Source organism: Salmo salar, chromosome 19 (assembly GCF_965601325.2).
Source record: "Salmo salar chromosome 19, fSalSal1, whole genome shotgun sequence".
NCBI classification, from domain to species: Eukaryota; Metazoa; Chordata; class Actinopteri; order Salmoniformes; family Salmonidae; genus Salmo; species Salmo salar.
The window spans coordinates 73,660,107-73,677,500 of NC_138309.1; the positions used below are offsets into that span (position 1 = coordinate 73,660,107).

Here is a 17,394-nt window from a genome sequence, read left to right on the forward strand (position 1 = left end):
GTGTTTTTCTGCTAACGGGACAGGACAACTTCACCGCATCAAAGGGACGATGGACGGGGCCATGTACCGTCAAATCTTGGGTGAGAACCTCCTTCCCTCAGCCAGGGCATTGAAAATGGGTCGTGGATGGGTATTCCAGCATGACAATGACCCAAAACACACAGCCAAGGCAACAAAGGAGTGGCTCAAGAAGAAGCACATTAAGGTCCTGGAGTGGCCTAGCCAGTCTCCAGACCTTAATCCCATAGAAAATCTGTGGAGGGAGCTGAAGGTTCGAGTTGCCAAACGTCAGCCTCGAAACCTTAATGACTTGGAGAAGATCTGCAAAGAGGAGTGGGACAAAATCCCTCCTGAGATGTGTGCAAACCTGGTGGCCAACTACAAGAAACGTCTGACCTCTGTGATTGCCAACAAGGGTTTTGCCACCAAGTACTAAGTCATGTTTTGCAGAGGGGGTCAAATACTTATTTCCCTCATTAAAATGCAAATCAATTTATAACATTTTTGACATGCGTTTTTCTGGATTTTTTTGTTGTTATTCTGTCTCTCACTGTTCAAATAAACTTACCATTAAAATTATAGACTGATCATTTCTTTGTCAGTGGGCAAACGTACAAAATCAGCAGGGGATCAAATTTCTTTTTTCCCTCACTGTATGCTGGACAATAAAACGAGTCAAAATTCACCCAAGACTGAAAAATGCCAAAAGAACGTTGGCTAAGCTGGAACACTAGCGCGAGCCCATAGCAATGGAATCAATACGTTTGCAAGCTGGAGTGACTGGAGTGACGCTTGGAATTCCATTTCGCCTAAATGGCACAATTTTTTTTTGCCCTTTTTATTTTACCACTACGATCTCTTCTAAGGACGAAACTGAAAAATAACAACTTGTGTAGAAATAAACATCCGCACCTCGATCGTGCCAAGTGTACTTGGAAAAAATTGCAGCTTTTGACTATTTCTGGTCTGGCAATCGATGACAGCAGAGTACGCTGCCCAATCGTATGTAATTAGAAAGAGGAGAATACCCTGATTAAAACGGTGTCCAACTTGAACAATTCGAAATATACACATTGCAAGATATTTGGCGAAATATACCAACATGCCTCTCCATAGGAAAACAATGGGGGAAGCTCAGTGCTCCAAGGGCAAAAGGTATTTCTGGGTTAGCGCTTGATGACAACGGAGTACGCTGCCCAGCCTTACATAATTAGAAAGAGGAGATTATCATGTTTAAAATGTAGTCCAAGTCGAAAAAATCTAAATATACACATTGCGAGATGGGATGTCTCATGGTCTGACAAACACTCCTGTAGCTCGGCCACCTTCCACCGCAGACAGACAAAACTGTATTTCCCTATAGTAAACAATGGGACAACCTCAGAGTTCCATGAGTAATTTTTTGTTGTTTACATTTTAACTACAAACAACGTGGACAGGTCTCATTGCCAACAATAGCAAAGCAGGCATTGTGAAGTACAACAATAAACTGTGAATAGAACGTTTGGAAGGCGAGTTGGTGCCACTGTGCTCAATAGAACTAATAGGAGCTGGCAGGGTGAAAAATGCCCTAATATAAGGCCTGCTTTTTCGTGATTACTTAAAAACTATGGCAAACAGATGGGACATATGCTAATATTATGAAACTGGACTCCACTGCGGATGCAATGAGCTAGTTGGTATCAGAAAAAAAGTATTGTTAAAAATGTCATGTGTCCAGAGGCGCTTCAACAAAGTACTGAGTAAAGGGTCTGAATACTTAGGTAAATGTGATATTTCAGTTTTAAATGTTTAATACATTTGCACATTTTTTGAAAAGTCAAAGGGTCTGAATACTTTCTGAAACCACTGTATATCTCTGTCCTCAGTTTTTATCGCTAGGGACTGGAACTGGAGAATTGTTTTATAATGTCTTCCCACAAAGTTACCTGCCCTATCCAGAGTAGCCTACTCTCCCGTCTCTGACAGCTGGAAGTGCAAACTAATAATTTCACCCTCTTCCATAGCTGTTTGCGAGCTATAAATGCATTTGGAGTTACAACGATAAATATATCAAGATAGCAAAATAGCTAATAATGAAGTTAGCAAGCTGGTTATATTTAATTCACCTAGCTAGTTATACAGTATGTACAGTTAGCTAACTAGTGAACATTACGTTAGCAGCTCATTTGAGTTAGCCTGCAGACTAATTTTCTGTAGCAAGCTAGTTAATAATATTTATTTTATTTTTTATTTTATTTAACCAGGTAGGCAAGTTGAGAACAAGTTCTCATTTACAACTGCGACCTGGCCAAGATAAAGCAAAGCAGTTCGACACATAACACCACAGAGTTACACATGGACTAAAACAAACATACAGTCAATAATACAGTAGAAAAATAAGTCTATATACAATACATCGTTTTTGATCAACATATATTTACTTAGTTGAATAGGTTCTTCCACTTTTTCCGTTTTCTGGATCTTTAGAAAAACTAAATAATGGGCAATCTTCCCTAAATTTCCGGTGGTAGCAAGATGCATCCAGCCAGGTGGGCGATTGGAGGACTTTGGTCTTCCGACATGGCGCTTGGTGGGGTTGCTAGGTGATTTGTGACGTAACTACAAGCCCTCTATAGTGACTGCTGTAGACAGTATGGTATGTGAACAAGGACACAAGGAAGCAAAAAAAAATATATATATATATAAAATAAAATACATTTTTAAAAAAGGACACAAGGAAGCAAAAATAAGCATACCATTGATAGGCCTTTTCATGCGTGTGTGCATGCGTCTGTGTTTGATATCCCTTCCAACACTCTTAAATGTTTTGTGTGGATGATAATGGCATTTTTAGTTTTATATTGTTGTCATGTACCGGTAGCCTAGTACACATACAATAAGAGTAGGACACACAGTATTTCAAATACCCATTTTATTATCTATTTCATAGCTCTGAGCTTAAAGTAAGTACACTTCAGTAAAACTCATATAGAGATTTGGACACTTTGGAAATACAAAGTTAAAAAGGTTTTCTCTGGCTTCAGTTGGAGAGAGGATATGAAACATCAACACAAAAATATTTTGTGGTACTCTGTGTGAAAACTATGTTTCAATGTTTCGCCATGCGTATCACTTTCTGTTTATAAAACATCTACATGCGTATCACAAATACTACACTTGCTGTTTATAAAACAGACCAACAACGATGATAAATACAGTTATTATACACAAACTGAGATGAAACTCAAACTACCTCAGAATCACAGATATGATGAAAAATAATCACTTATATTAAATGAATTAAACATCTTAACCTTCATGAATCTCTCTGTATATTGAGATATATTGCTGCTTGTCTCAATAAAATATAACACTATATCAATAATATATTACATGGTGTTCTGTAATGAAAGCCCTCTCCACGGCAACATGAGTTCAGACTCTTTTCTTCAGTTGGGATTTCTTCTCCTGACGCTTGCTATGAACAAACACACACACACACACACACACACACACACACACACACACACACACACACACACACACACACACACACACACACACACACACACACACACACACACACACACACACACACACACACACACACACACACACACACACACACACACACACAAAGAGTTAGACAAAGATACACACAACTTTTTTCAACGCTTACATGCCTACACATGCACAAGTGTACTCACCGCAGGCAGCGCAGTACCCTCTTGGTCCAGTCTTGAGAGGGGTCGGCACACACAAACTTGTTCCTTCGATTCTGGAAGCTGCAACAACACAGTACAATGTCAACACACATTACACACACACAGTGACTGAATGTCAATTGTCTTTCCTCGGATCCTCTCTCCTTGCTTCCGATTGGAGAAGGAGAAGATAAGAGGAATCAAGGAAATACCAGCCACTATTCTACACACAATGTGCTAGGATGTGATTGGAGGAAGACTCACATGACAGCATTGAGGTCACACGAGGAAGTAATGTCCTGGAAGGTGTAGCCTTTCAGCCATCGGCAGTGCACCGGACGTGGAGTGAACTTCAGACAGCAGTCCGCTACACACAAACACATACGTTTTTTTTCTGTGTCAGCAAGAGACATTGCGTGCATGTATTTGTACTAAGGTTCATGTGCATATATAGCATGTGTGTGTTGGCACTCACCCGATTGTGTGGTGGGAATGAGGGTGATGATGAGGAGAGAGAACAGCACAGCCAGGACACACACTCTACAGCTTATCATCCTAATCTTCAGATGGGTCCCACAGAGATGCTGAGAAAGGGGGCGAGAGAGAAAGTGTTTTTCAATAGAGTTGAGAGAGAGTGAGAGAGAGTGTGTTTCTGACTGGGAGTTGGAGCTCCTTAAGTAGGGCACTGGCTGGAGTTTCCCAACAGGTGATAGCAATGCCATGGAAAGTATTGGCTGGGGGTGGGGAGAACTGTGGGTGTACAAGTGGGGTTATTAGGTTTTTGAAGCACTGTTGGTATGCTCATGTGTGTGCTCTGCCAGAGAAAGTGACTTTTGTTCTCCACTTCCTCCTTGGCTGCAGGTTAATGATCTTATTTCCCTCCACTGAAAGATAGGACTGGAATGTGAGCAGAGTGTAGGAGTAGAGCGGCACAATCTTAACTGAGGAGTGTGAAAACAGTTCAATGAATGGGAGTTGATGTCATGGCTATTCTGTCCAGCGTGATAATGACATCATCTTCTGGTAGTAAAATGGTGTTCTGGTTGAGAAGACATCATATCACCCGATTACAACCAGGTTACTTTCTAGACCAGGGCTGCCCAATTCTGGTCTTGGAAGGCCAAAACACTTCTGTTTTTTGTTTCTACATTTCACTCACCTGGTATCCCAGGTCTGAATTAGTCCCTTATTAGAAGAAGAGGATGAAAACCAGAAGTGTTTGGTCCCTTCAGGACCAGGATTGGGAAGCCCTGTTCTACACGTCCAATTAGACGTCAGTTCAGACTAAAGGCTAAGCTTCTGACAGAGGTTGCGTGATCTTCATCCGGTTTAGGTTTGATCAGTTTAACCTCGAAAAGTCCAGGGGGAAACACATTGAATAACGCATTCAGAAATGGCAAAAAAGACCATCAAAAAATAAATCATAAGGAATAAGGTTTTGAAGTGTCTGTCCTATATCTGGGAGATATAACATTTTTACATTTACATTTTAGTCATTTAGCAGACGCTCTTCTCCAGAGCGACTTACAGTAGTGAGTGCATACATTTCATAAATGTATTTTTTCCGTATAAGAAAGCTCAGGAAATATATATATATATTTACACATATTTGACACATATTCAACCCCTTATTTTTATTGGCACAAAACTACCTCCATTTGTTTGTATGGGTTACCTTCAGACGAGTCCATTGACACTTGTGGAGGCCAAACTGTACAGACGTTTTCGATAGAAGACCGATTTTTGGGATGTCTCATGGTCTGACAAACACTCTTGTAGCTCGGCCACCTTCCACCGCAGATGCTGAAGGCCTCCATAGTCGGATGCGGTGGATTAAGAGGCAGCCCATGAAAAAAGCCTGATACACAATATATACAAAAGTATGTGGACACCCCTTCAAATTAGTGGATTCGGCAATTTCAGCCATACCTGTTGCTGACAGGTGTATAAATTGAGCACACAGCCATGCAAACTCTATAGACAAACATTGTCAGTAGAATGGCCTTACAGAAGAGCTCAGTGACTTTCAAGGTGGCACCGTCATAGGATGCCATCTTACCAACAAGTCAGTTCATCAAATTTCTGCCCTGCTAGAGCTGCCCCGGTCAACTGTAAGTGCTGTTATTATGAAATGGAAACGTCTAGGAGCAACAACGGCTCAGCCGCGAAGTGGTAGGCCACACAAGTTCACAGAACGGGACCGCTGTGCACTGAAGCACATAGCACGTAAAAATCATCTGTCCTCGGTTGCAACACTCACTACCGAGTTCCAAGCTGCCTCTGGAAGCAAAGTCAACACAAGAACTGTTCGTCGGGAGCATCATGAAAGGGGTTTCCATAGCTGAGCAGCCGCACACAAGCCTAAGAACGCCATGCGCAAAGCCAAGTGTTGGATGGAGTGGTGTACAGCTCGCCGCCATTGGACTCAGGAGCACTGGAAACGCATTCTCTGGTGATGAATCATGCTTCACCATCTGGCAGTCGGACGGACCAATCTGGGTTTGGAGGACGCCAGGAGAAGGCTACCTACCCCAATACATAGTGCCTACTGTGAAGTTTGGTGGAGGAATAATGGTCTGGGGCTGTTTTTCATGGTTAAGGCTCAGTTCCAGTGAAGGAAAATCTTAACGCTACAGCATACAATGACATTCTAGATGATTCTGTGCTTCCAACAGTTTGGGGAAGGCCCTTTCCTGTTTCAGCATAGCAATGCCCCCGTACACAAAGCGATGTCCATACAAAAATGGCTTGTCGAGACTGGTATGAAGAAATTGACTGGCCTGCACAGAGCCCTGACCTCAACCCCATCGAACACCTTTGGGATGAATTGGATCGCCGACTGCGAGCCAGGACTTATCGCCCAACATCAGTGCCCGACTTCACTAATGCTCTTGTGGCTGAATGGAATCAAGTCTCGACATCAATGTTCCAACATCTAGTGGAAAGCCTTCCCAGAAGAGTGGAGGCTGTTATAGCAGCAAAGGGGGACCTACTCCATATTAATGTCTCTAATTTTGGAATGAGATGTTCGATGAGCAGGTGTCCACATGCTTTTGGTCATGTATTGTATTTCTATCTTAAATTGGCAGATTTTGATGGGGATTTCTGTATTATGTCACTTAGATTGACCCACCGGTGCATCAATGGACTCTTAAGGATTAAGGTCATGTTCAGTTTCATGTCATGGGGTCATGTGACAATGTCTGATTTAACATGCTGTAGATGTGTTTATAGCCTACAACATCTTCTTGCATCATTCTTCCTCCACACAGGGAGTGTATATGGGTGTGTGTGTGTGAGTGAGAGAGAGAGTGCGTGCGTGCGTGTGAAATAGTAGTTTGAACACTGGTTTTACCTGTGTAGGTGGACTCACCTGAATTCTAACCTGTGTAGGTGTGATAAAGTGTGTATGTACACGTTGTTTTGTGTGTGATGAAATCCAACCTGCGTGGGGAACCAACATTGGAACCTTTAGACAGAGGCCCTGCATTTCCTTTGCAGAGAGAGGCTATAAAAGCTGAGCTATCTATGAATCACTGAACTGCTGTCTCTATTCTCAACAGATATGGTGACACTTAATGAAGACATTCATAGGCCTTTATTTTTTATTTTAGGAGAGTGGAGATTCACCTTACATAAATTATATATTTTAGTTAAAATGCAGTGCATTTCAAAAAGTATTCAGACCCCTTGACTTTTTCCACATTTTGTTATGTTACAGCCTTATTCTAAAATGTATTAAATAAATTATTTACCTCATCAATCTACACACAATAACCCATAATGACAAAGCAAAAACAGGTTTAGACTTTTTTGCAAATTTATTTACAAATAAAAAACAGAAATACCTTATTTACATAAGAATTCAGAGCCTTTGCTATGAGAATCGAAATTGAGCTCAGGTGTGTCCTGTTTCCATTGTTCATCCTTGAGATGTTTCTACAACTTGATTGGAATTCACCTGTTGTCAATTCAATTTATTGGACATGATTTGGAAAGGCATATCTTTATATATATATATAAGGTCCCACATAGCAAAAACCAAGCCATGAGGTCGAAGGAATTGTCCGTAGAGCTCCGAGACAAGGATTGTGTCGAGGCACAGATCTGGGGAAGGGTACCAAAAAATGTCTGCAGTATTGAAGGTCCCCAAGAACACAGTGGCCTCCATCATTCTTAAATGGAAGAAGTTTGGAACCACCAAGACACTTCCTAGAGCAATCGGGGGCGAAGGGCCTTTGTCAGGGAGGTGACCAAGAACCTGATGGTCACTCTGACAGAGCTCCAGAGTTTCTCTTTGGAGATGGGAGAACCTTCCTGAAGGACAACCATCACTGCAGCACTCCACCAATCAGGCCTTTATGGTAGAGTGGCCAGACGGAAGCCACTCCTCAGTAAAAGGCACATGACAGCCCGCTTGGAGTTTGCCAAAAGGCACATATAGGACTCTCAGACCATGAAACCAAGATCGAACTCTTTGGCCTGAATGCCAAGCCTCATGTCTAGAGGAAACCTGGCACCATCCCTACGGTGAAGCATGGTGAAGCATGGTGCTGGCAGCATCATGGCAGCATCTGGATGTTTTTCAGCGGCGGGGACTGGGAGACTAGTCAGGATTGAGGGAAAGAGGAACAGAGCAAAGTACAGAGAGATCCTTGATGAAAACCTGCTCCAGTGCATACAGCCAAGACAACACAGGAGTGGCTTTGGGACTGAAGTGCGAATTAAAAGTACGTATCTCAGAGCATCGTAGCACCATTAGGTGCAAAAACTTGACTTACCCAGTTGCGGCCCACTTTTTGGAAGCAAACCACTCGATTTCGTCTCTGCGTTATATTGGCATCGAACATGTCACCCTCCCTAGGAGAGGGGGTGACCTTGATAATTTGTTGTTAAAACGAGAGGCTGCCTGGATCTTCAACTTAAAGACCCTTGCTCCCTTCGGTCTCAACATAGACTTTGATCTGAAGCCATTCTTGTGATTGTGACTTTGCCATTGTAATTGTTTGTAAGCTTGTGTAGTCTATTTGTTTTTTTGTATGCTGTTCTTTGTATGCCATTTTTATATTTGAGAATTAACCAATGATATTAGGCCACACTTGACCATGATTACAGACACCTGTGTGTCTTTGGACACTATATAAACGAGTCATCCCGTAGTGTTTGTGATTATACCCTGATGAAGACAGCTTGGCTGTCGAAACGTTGGATATTACATTTTTGCATCTGAGCTCCTACGCTCTGACTGGGCCACACAAGGACATTCAGTCCCAAAGCCACTCCTGTGTTGTCTTGGCTGTATGCACTGGAGCAGGTTTGGTGGAGTGCTGCAGAGATGGTTGTCCTTCAGGAAGGTTCTCCCATCTCCAAAGAGAAACTCTGGAGCTCTGTCAGAGTGACCATCAGGTTCTTGGTCACCTCCCTGACAAAGGCCCTTCGCCCCCGATTGCTCTAGGAAGTGTCTTGGTGGTTCCAAACTTCTTCCATTTAAGAATGATGGAGGTCACTGTGTTCTTGGGGACCTTCAATACTGCAGACATTTTTTGGTACCCTTCCCCAGATCTGTGCCTCGACACAATCCTTGTCTCGGAGCTCTACGGACAATTCCTTCGACCTCCTGGCTTGGTTTTTGCTATGTGGGACCTTATATATATAGATATGCCTTTCCAAATCATGTCCAATAAATTGAATTGACAACAGGTGAATTCCAATCAAGTTGTAGAAACATCTCAAGGATGAACAATGGAAACAGGACGCACCTGAGCTCAATTTCGATTCTCATAGCAAAGGCTCTGAATTCTTATGTAAATAAGGTATTTCTGTTTTTTATTTGTAAATAAATTTGCAAAAAAGTCTAAAAACCTGTTTTTGCTTTGTCATTATGGGTTATTGTGTGTAGATTGATGAGGTAAATAATTTATTTAATACATTTTAGAATAAGGCTGTAACATAACAAAATGTGGAAAAAGTCAAGGGGTCTGAATACTTTTTGAAATGCACTGCATTTTAACTAAAACATATAATTTATGTAAGGTGAATCTCCACTCTCCTAAAATAAAAAATAAAGGCCTATGAATGTCTTCATTAAGTGTCACCATATCTGTTGAGAATAGAGACAGCAGTTCAGTGATTCATAGATAGCTCAGCTTTTATAGCCTCTCTCTGCACGGAAATGCAGGGCCTCTGTCTAAAGGTTCCAATGTTGGTTCCCCACGCAGGTTGGATTTCATCACACACAAAACAACGTGTACATACACACTTTATCACACCTACACAGGTTAGAATTCAGGTGAGTCCACCTACACAGGTAAAACCAGTGTTCAAACTACTATTTCACACGCACGCACGCACTCTCTCTCTCACTCACACACACACACCCATATACACTCCCTGCGTGGAGGAAGAATGATGCAAGAAGATGTTGTAGGCTATAAACACATCTACAGCATGTTAAATCAGACATTGTCACATGACCCCATGACATGAAACTGAACATGACCTTAATCCTTAAGAGTCCATTGATGCACCGGTGGGTCAATCTAAGTGACATAATACAGAAATCCCCATCAAAATCTGCTAATTTAAGATAGAAATACACTACATGACCATTTTATAGATCTTATCTTACTTGATCTATTTTATCAACTAAGTGTTGACTCTGTTAATGAGTGCATCTGAACTGAGGGTTATAGATGTGTGTTTACAGAATGTTGTGGGGATGCTTTCCACAGGAGTTCCCCTTTTGGAGTGCGTGTGTTTGCTCTTCAAAACTCTGGTCAATGTTTATCTCAGGGTTAATCTCTCGTTAACCCTCAGGACAAAAACGTACTGGAAAGTAGTCATGGTTACCGCACAGTTTCTTAATATTATGCAAGTACAGGCTTATTTTGGGTTGTGATGGGGTAAGTAAGGTAGCTCATGCAGCATTAAGTTATACTCATCAAGAACCAATGAGTATATATCATTTATTGAAATGACCTTGGAACAGCTGTAAATCTTGCATATTACACCTTTAAAGTAACACATCGAAATCACATGAAGACATCTGAAACATGAACACAGCTGGACTAAAACATGAAAAGCCACAGACCTGCGCTAACTACAAACGCAGTTCTACACTATAGACCTCTATACTATACACCTCACTATACAGAATTAGAGAGACCAAAAAATAAACACTACATCACAGACTGGTTGTCTGGTTGTGTGTGTAACTAAATGCCTACTGCCTGTCTTGGCTAGGGCCACAAACTTCCTGGTGCAATACAGGACCAATGAGCAGGCAGAATTTGGCATGGGACGAAACCTAAGAAGCACGTGTGGTGTACATAACACACACACACACACTCAATCACACACTCATTCAAACACATACACACAACAGTTTGGTCTGTGTGTGCGTGTGTGTATGCATAGAAATAGAATGAATAGAATGGGTTTGCAACCTCTAACCCTGGCAATTTGTCTGGTAATAATGGCTACACTCGCAATGGCTACCTGGTATTGTGATGCAATCATTTCCATGGTAATATAGAATGTTCATTCAAATGATGCTAACTGATGTGGCTCATGGAATGTATTTTTTTGTAATGTCAGTTGAGTTGATTCAACGAATCACAACACAGATTGATGGGTACACTTCTTTGCTTTGCCCCTATGGGTACACTTGCAATGGCTGCCTGCCAAACCATTATGCCATCATTGACTTGAATGGGGACGCTCGTTCTATTCATTCTATTTCTGTGTGTGTGTGTGTTAAGGCAGTCGTAGTTCATGTATCCCATCATCCGTCATCTTTGGAGTCATCCCTTGTCAGCCTCTCTCGCTCTCTGTGCCTCTGGATACCCCGCCATATACGACACAGCACCCCACCCCTTCTCACACAGACACACACACACACACACACACACACACACACACACACACACACACACACACACACACACACACACACACACACACACACACACACACACACACACACACACACACACACACAGGGAGAGAGAGAAAAACAAAAATACAGTATTACTTAAAGTGTGTTCCCACAGGTTCTACTACGTGATGATACACACACACACACACACACACACACACACACACACACACACACACACACACACACACACACACACACACACACACACACACACACACACACACACACGCAATGACACACACATACAATGACACACACACAGACACACACAATGACACACACACAATGACACACACACAATGACACACAGACACACACACACACACACACACACACACACACACACACACACACACACACACACACACACACACACACACAATGACACACAGACACACACACACACACACACACACACACACAATGACACACACACAGACACACACACAATGACACACAGACACACACACACACACACAATGACACACACACAGACACACAGTAGTTACCGTAGGCGTAGGTAGCGCAGGTCCTCCTTAGTGACATCATTAAGGACATCGCTCAGCGTGTACTCCTCCATTACAAACTGAGACAGAAACATCAACTACATAGAACCATACTATCACCAGTATACAACCATACCAGAGGAGGCTGGTGGGGGGAGCTATAGGAGGATGGGCTCATTGTAATGGCTGGAATGGGGTGGCAGCGTAGCCTAGAGTTTAGAGCGTTGGACTATTAACCGAAAGGTTGCAAGTTCGAATCGCCGAGCTGACAAGGTACAAATCTGTCATTCTGCCCCTGAACAAGGCAGTTAATCCACTGTTCCTAGGCCGTCATTGAAAATAAAAATTTGTTCTTAACTGACTTGCCTAGTTAAATAAAGGTAAAATAAAAATACATGGAAAGGAGTCAAAGATGTGGTTTCCATATGTTTGATACAATTCATTTTTCTTTCTGCTTGCATTTTGTATTGATGTGTGTATTTTCTGTAATGAATTTAATTCAGGGCTCATCTGTAAAAGAGACCTACTCCCTGATAAAATAAAGGTTAAATAAAATGTATCCCATTCCAGCCATTCCAATGAGCCCATCCTCCTATAGCTCCTCTCACCAGCCTCCTCTGGACTATACTACAACTCAACTACATAACTGATATATGAACATACAACAGCGGACATGGGATGTAATAAACTAAACAATCAATGGCAAACTCAACTCAATAACCAATAAAAACACGACCTACACAAACACTGACACGCAAGGACGGAATTGTGGTGTAGATATTGGGGGGACAAACAGTAGACGGGGGTCCTCCCCCAGAATTTGCATTTCCTGCAATCCTACACAGTTTGACATTACTTATTATGCCTGTCTTGAAGGTTATTTTGAAGGGTATACGAAGGGGTTTTTTGAAAACCAAGTATAAGTGGAAACAGCTAACTTCCTGCATTTCAACACATTTTGCCATGGGGCAGATTTTTTTTGTTGCACTTTAATAATGCTATTCTAAACACTTTGTCATGAGTCTGAGAGAAAATGTTGCAGTTTAAAGCAAATTACCTGCAATTCTATACATTTTGTCATGGGGCAGAGAGAAATATGTGCTGTTTTATAGCTCATCTCATGCTATTCTTCACATTTACCATGAGGATGAGAGAACATTTTGCACTTTTAAAGCCAATTTCCTGATACTCTACACATGTTGCCATAAAGCTGAGAGAAACTGTTGCAGTTTTAAATGAACTGTCCATCAAAAAATGTATATTCTGTTAACTCATACCCAAATAATGTTGTTGGCTCATTCTATACTGGTATTTGTGGCCAATGCATAAATTGGTGAAAAAAAAGAAAGAAAAACACCTCAAACTTATATCTCAAACAGACCATTTCAAAAAATTACTGCTATTTCCTCATAGAGGAGCTGGCCAATCAGCGGTCTACTCGCATTAATATTTTTATTGACCAGTATACGCCAACGCCATTCTCTTGTTTGGGTACGCCCACACCAATCCAACACAGAAAATATGCTTTTAACATACTTAATTACCCTTTTTTTGGAAGAAAATCTATTGTAATTAGTTATAGGTAATATTTCATAGAAATCTGTAAACACTGGACAGTTACTTTAAAGGTTTACTTTGTGCAGAAATGCAAAAATAACATATTTAAACTGTATAACTGATCAATACACCATCATACCAGGTAATTTAATGATATTGAACGAATAAGACACTTGGCTACAGAAGTGACATTTCTTACCGATCTCTACAGCTTCCTTCCAAAAACATATCCTGTGAAATGACATCAATAGCTTATCTAACGAACAAGCTACATCTGTCGCGGCAAGCATTACCAGAATGACCCAGTGCCCAAAGTCGACCGTTAAGGCTAATTTCCTCAAATTCTACACATTTTCCCATCGCTTATGACGTGTTCATATGCTATCTGGAGGGCCCCCAACCCATTTATTTATTTTAAAGAAATGAATGGGGGGGACAAATCGACCTGTTCTGAATATTGGGGGGGGACATCCCTGGTGGCAATTTCACCCATGGACCCACAACACAAACACAATGTAGATGGATCAACCTTGTCTATGGTGTCTGCATCCGCACTCTGGTCTTTCAGCCAATCAGTGAGCTGCTTATCAGGCTCGTGGTCAACTGGGACTTGGAAGATAGAGGGAGGAGGAATGTCTGAAAAAGAAAAAGAGAGATGGGAAGAGACAAGTTACCAGGGATACCAGTGTGTGTGTGTGTGTGTGTGTGTGTGTGTGTGTGTGTGTGTGTGTGTGTGTGTGTGTGTGTGTGTGTGTGTGTGTGTGTGTGTGTGTGTGTGTGTGTGTGTGTGTGTGTGTGTGTGTGTGTGTGTGTGTGTGTGTGTGCGTGTACCTGGGGGTCTGTATCTGACCCTGACCAGCTCTAGGTCATGTTGTCTTTGCTGTAGTGTTGTCTTCAGGACCTGCTGGTATTCTCTCTCTCTGTGCAGTAGTTCCTCCAACAACCTGAAGGGGGCAGAACAGGACAGCCATTCCACATATTTCTTCTATTCCATTACTGGGGCTCGAGGTGCTACAAGGCCACTTCATTCATAATCCGCTATTCATCAAGCCCTCTTATCTTGAAGCACTTAGGTTCATTCATTTTAAGTAGGTAAGACAACCCTTGATCAACATGAAATAGAAACCTCATCCTCTCTTCATTGGTATGTGTGTATGTGTATACACTATTTATCTGAGTGTGTGTGTGTATATATCATAATACAGTATTTATGTGTGTGTGTGAGTGTGTGTGTGATACAACTGATTATGTTTGGATTCCAGCACTCAGTGAGAACCCACACACAAACACAAACACACCGGTTGGTCTCCTGTTTGAGCCGGCCCAACTGGGCTCCGAGAGGCTGTGAGCGCTGAGGCGGAGGTGGAGAGGAGAGGGCGGAGCTGAGCGTGCTGACTGCTGAGGTCACCACGGGGTCGGGGGTCACAGCAGGGTCGTCTGGAGGCGTGACCAATACAGGGCCAAACTCTGCCTCCTCCTCCTCTTCCTCCTCCTCCTTATCTGGTCCCTCGCTCTCTGAGGCCGGGCCGAAGTGGGTCTGGAGCTCTACAGGGAGAGTTAAAGGTCAGGGATGAAGGGTTAGGTTGCTACAATTCAGCAAGTTTTTTTATTGAGCGCTTTAGCAGTGACCACACACCTGGTATGAGGATGGTGACTGCAGCCTGTACTGCTCGTCTGATGATGTTGTCCATAGCAAACATCCAGTGAGGTTTAATATGATGGTTCCTCAGGACCTTGTTCACCTTGAACACACACACACACACACACACACACACACACACACACACACACACACACACACACACACACACACACACACACACACACACACACACACACACACACAGACACACAGACACACAGACACACACACACAAAATGAGCTCCAAAAGTATTGGGACAGTGACACGCTGTTGTCTTGGCTCTGTACTCCAGCACATTGGATTTGATTATGGGGTTAAAGTGCAGACTGTCAGCATTCATTTGAAGGTATTTTCAATTATACCACTTTTTGTACCTAGACCCCCATTTTAGGGGACCAAAAGTATTGGGAAAGCATACAGACCTGCTTTAACTCAGCAACATTTGTGGGTTTTCAAGCGTGAACGGCTCGTTTCAAGTCCTGCCACAACATATCAATTGGGATTAGGTCTGGACTTTGACTAGGCTATTCCAAAACTTCACATTTGTTGCTTTTTAACCATTTTCATGTAGACTTGTGTTGGATCATTGTCTTGCTTCAGCTCACAGACGGATGGCCTGCCATTCTCCTGTAGAATTCTCTGATACAGAGCAGTATTCATGGTTCCTTCTATTAAGGCAAGTCGTCCAAGTCTTGAGGCAGCAAAGCATCCCCAAACCATCACAATACCACCACCACGCTTGACCGTTGGTATGAGGTTCTTACTGTGGAATGCACTGTTTGGTTTTCGCCAGACATAAATGGGACCCATCTCATCCAAGAAGTTGACTCAAGTGTGCCAAAAAGCACCAGGAAGCACCTGGATGATCATCAAGACTCTTGGAAGAATGTTTTTTGGACAGGTGAGTAAAAAGTGTAACTTTTTGGACGACATGGGCCCCATTATGCCTGGCGAAAACCAAACACTGCATTCCACAGTAAGAACTGTCAAGCATGGTGGTGGTAGTGTAAAAGGGCAGTTCATGCTTGAAAACCCACAAATGTCGCAGAGTTAAAGCGGTTCTGCATGCAACAGTGGGCCGAAATTCCTCCACAGCGATGTGAGAGACTGATCAACAACTACAGAAAACATTTGGTTGCAGTCATTGCAGCTAAAGGTGGCACAACCCATTATTGAGTAACGGGGCAATTACTGTTTCACACAGGGGAATTGGGGTGTTACATTTGTTAATTAAATAAATAAAATGAATATATTTTTGTTGTTGTTATTTGTAAACTCAGGTTCCCTTGATCTAATATTAGGTTTTGGGTGAAGATCTGATAACATTCAGTATAAAAAAGATCTAAAATAGAGAAAATCAGAAAGGGGGTAAATACTTTTTCACAGCACTGTGTATGTGTATTAAAGTACAGTGGTTACATCAAGCTTGGACTCTCTGTTTGTTTTGCTTGTTTCAGATTATTTTGTGCCCAAAATAAATTAAATGGTAAATAACGTATTGTGTCATTTTGGAGTCACTTTTATTGTAAATAAGAATATAAAATGTTTCTAAACACTTCTACATTAATCTGGATGTGACCATTATTCAGAGTAGTCCTGCGTACAGTGCATTTGGAAAATATTCAGACCATTTGACATTTTCCACATTTTGTTACTTTACAGCCTTATTCTAAAATGGATTAAATATATATATTTTCTCATCAATCTACACACAATACCCCATAATGACAAAGCAAAAAACAATTTTTAGAAATGTTTGCAAATGTATTAAAAATAAAAGTAAAGTATTCAGACCCTTTGCTTTGAGATTCGAAATTGAGCTCAGGTGCGTCCTGTTTCCATTGATCATCCTTGAGATGTTTCTACAACTTGATTGGAGTCCACCTGTGGTAAATTCAATTGATTGGACATGATTTGGAAAGGCACACACCTGTCTATATAAGGTCCCACAGTTGACAGTGCATGTCAGAGCAAACACCAAGCCGTGAGGTCGAACGATTTGTCCATAGAGCTCCAAGCAGGATCGTGTCGAGGCACAGATCTGGGGAAGGGTACCAAAACAT

At 42.0% G+C, this 17,394-nt stretch overlaps 1 protein-coding gene and 1 non-coding gene across 4 annotated transcripts in view; both read right to left on the reverse strand.

The window, feature by feature from the left end:
* Nucleotides 1-2,899: 2,899 nt before the first annotated feature.
* LOC106579494 (uncharacterized) lies at nucleotides 2,900-4,893 on the reverse strand. The gene is made up of 4 exons (XR_014381694.1): nucleotides 4,162-4,893; nucleotides 3,951-4,053; nucleotides 3,690-3,767; nucleotides 2,900-3,460 (listed from the first exon to the last, which is right to left on the reverse strand). It is a non-coding gene; the product is annotated as an uncharacterized LOC106579494 (transcript).
* Nucleotides 4,894-10,637: 5,744 nt separating this feature from the next.
* Nucleotides 10,638-17,394, reverse strand: part of map3k15 (mitogen-activated protein kinase kinase kinase 15) — a 33,965-nt gene continuing 27,208 nt past the window's right edge. For 2 of the 3 annotated variants that reach the window (XM_014159373.3, XM_014159371.3), the window contains 6 exons: nucleotides 15,325-15,430; nucleotides 14,987-15,233; nucleotides 14,520-14,632; nucleotides 14,218-14,324; nucleotides 12,135-12,211; nucleotides 10,638-11,560 (listed from right to left, as the gene is read on the reverse strand). In XM_014159373.3, the coding sequence (XP_014014848.1) occupies nucleotides 11,470-11,560; nucleotides 12,135-12,211; nucleotides 14,218-14,324; nucleotides 14,520-14,632; nucleotides 14,987-15,233; nucleotides 15,325-15,430 (741 nt within the window). In that variant the 3' untranslated portion in view covers nucleotides 10,638-11,469. The remainder of the gene's footprint in view (nucleotides 11,561-12,134; nucleotides 12,212-14,217; nucleotides 14,325-14,519; nucleotides 14,633-14,986; nucleotides 15,234-15,324; nucleotides 15,431-17,394) is intronic. The other variant, XM_082965951.1, reaches the window with a different exon arrangement.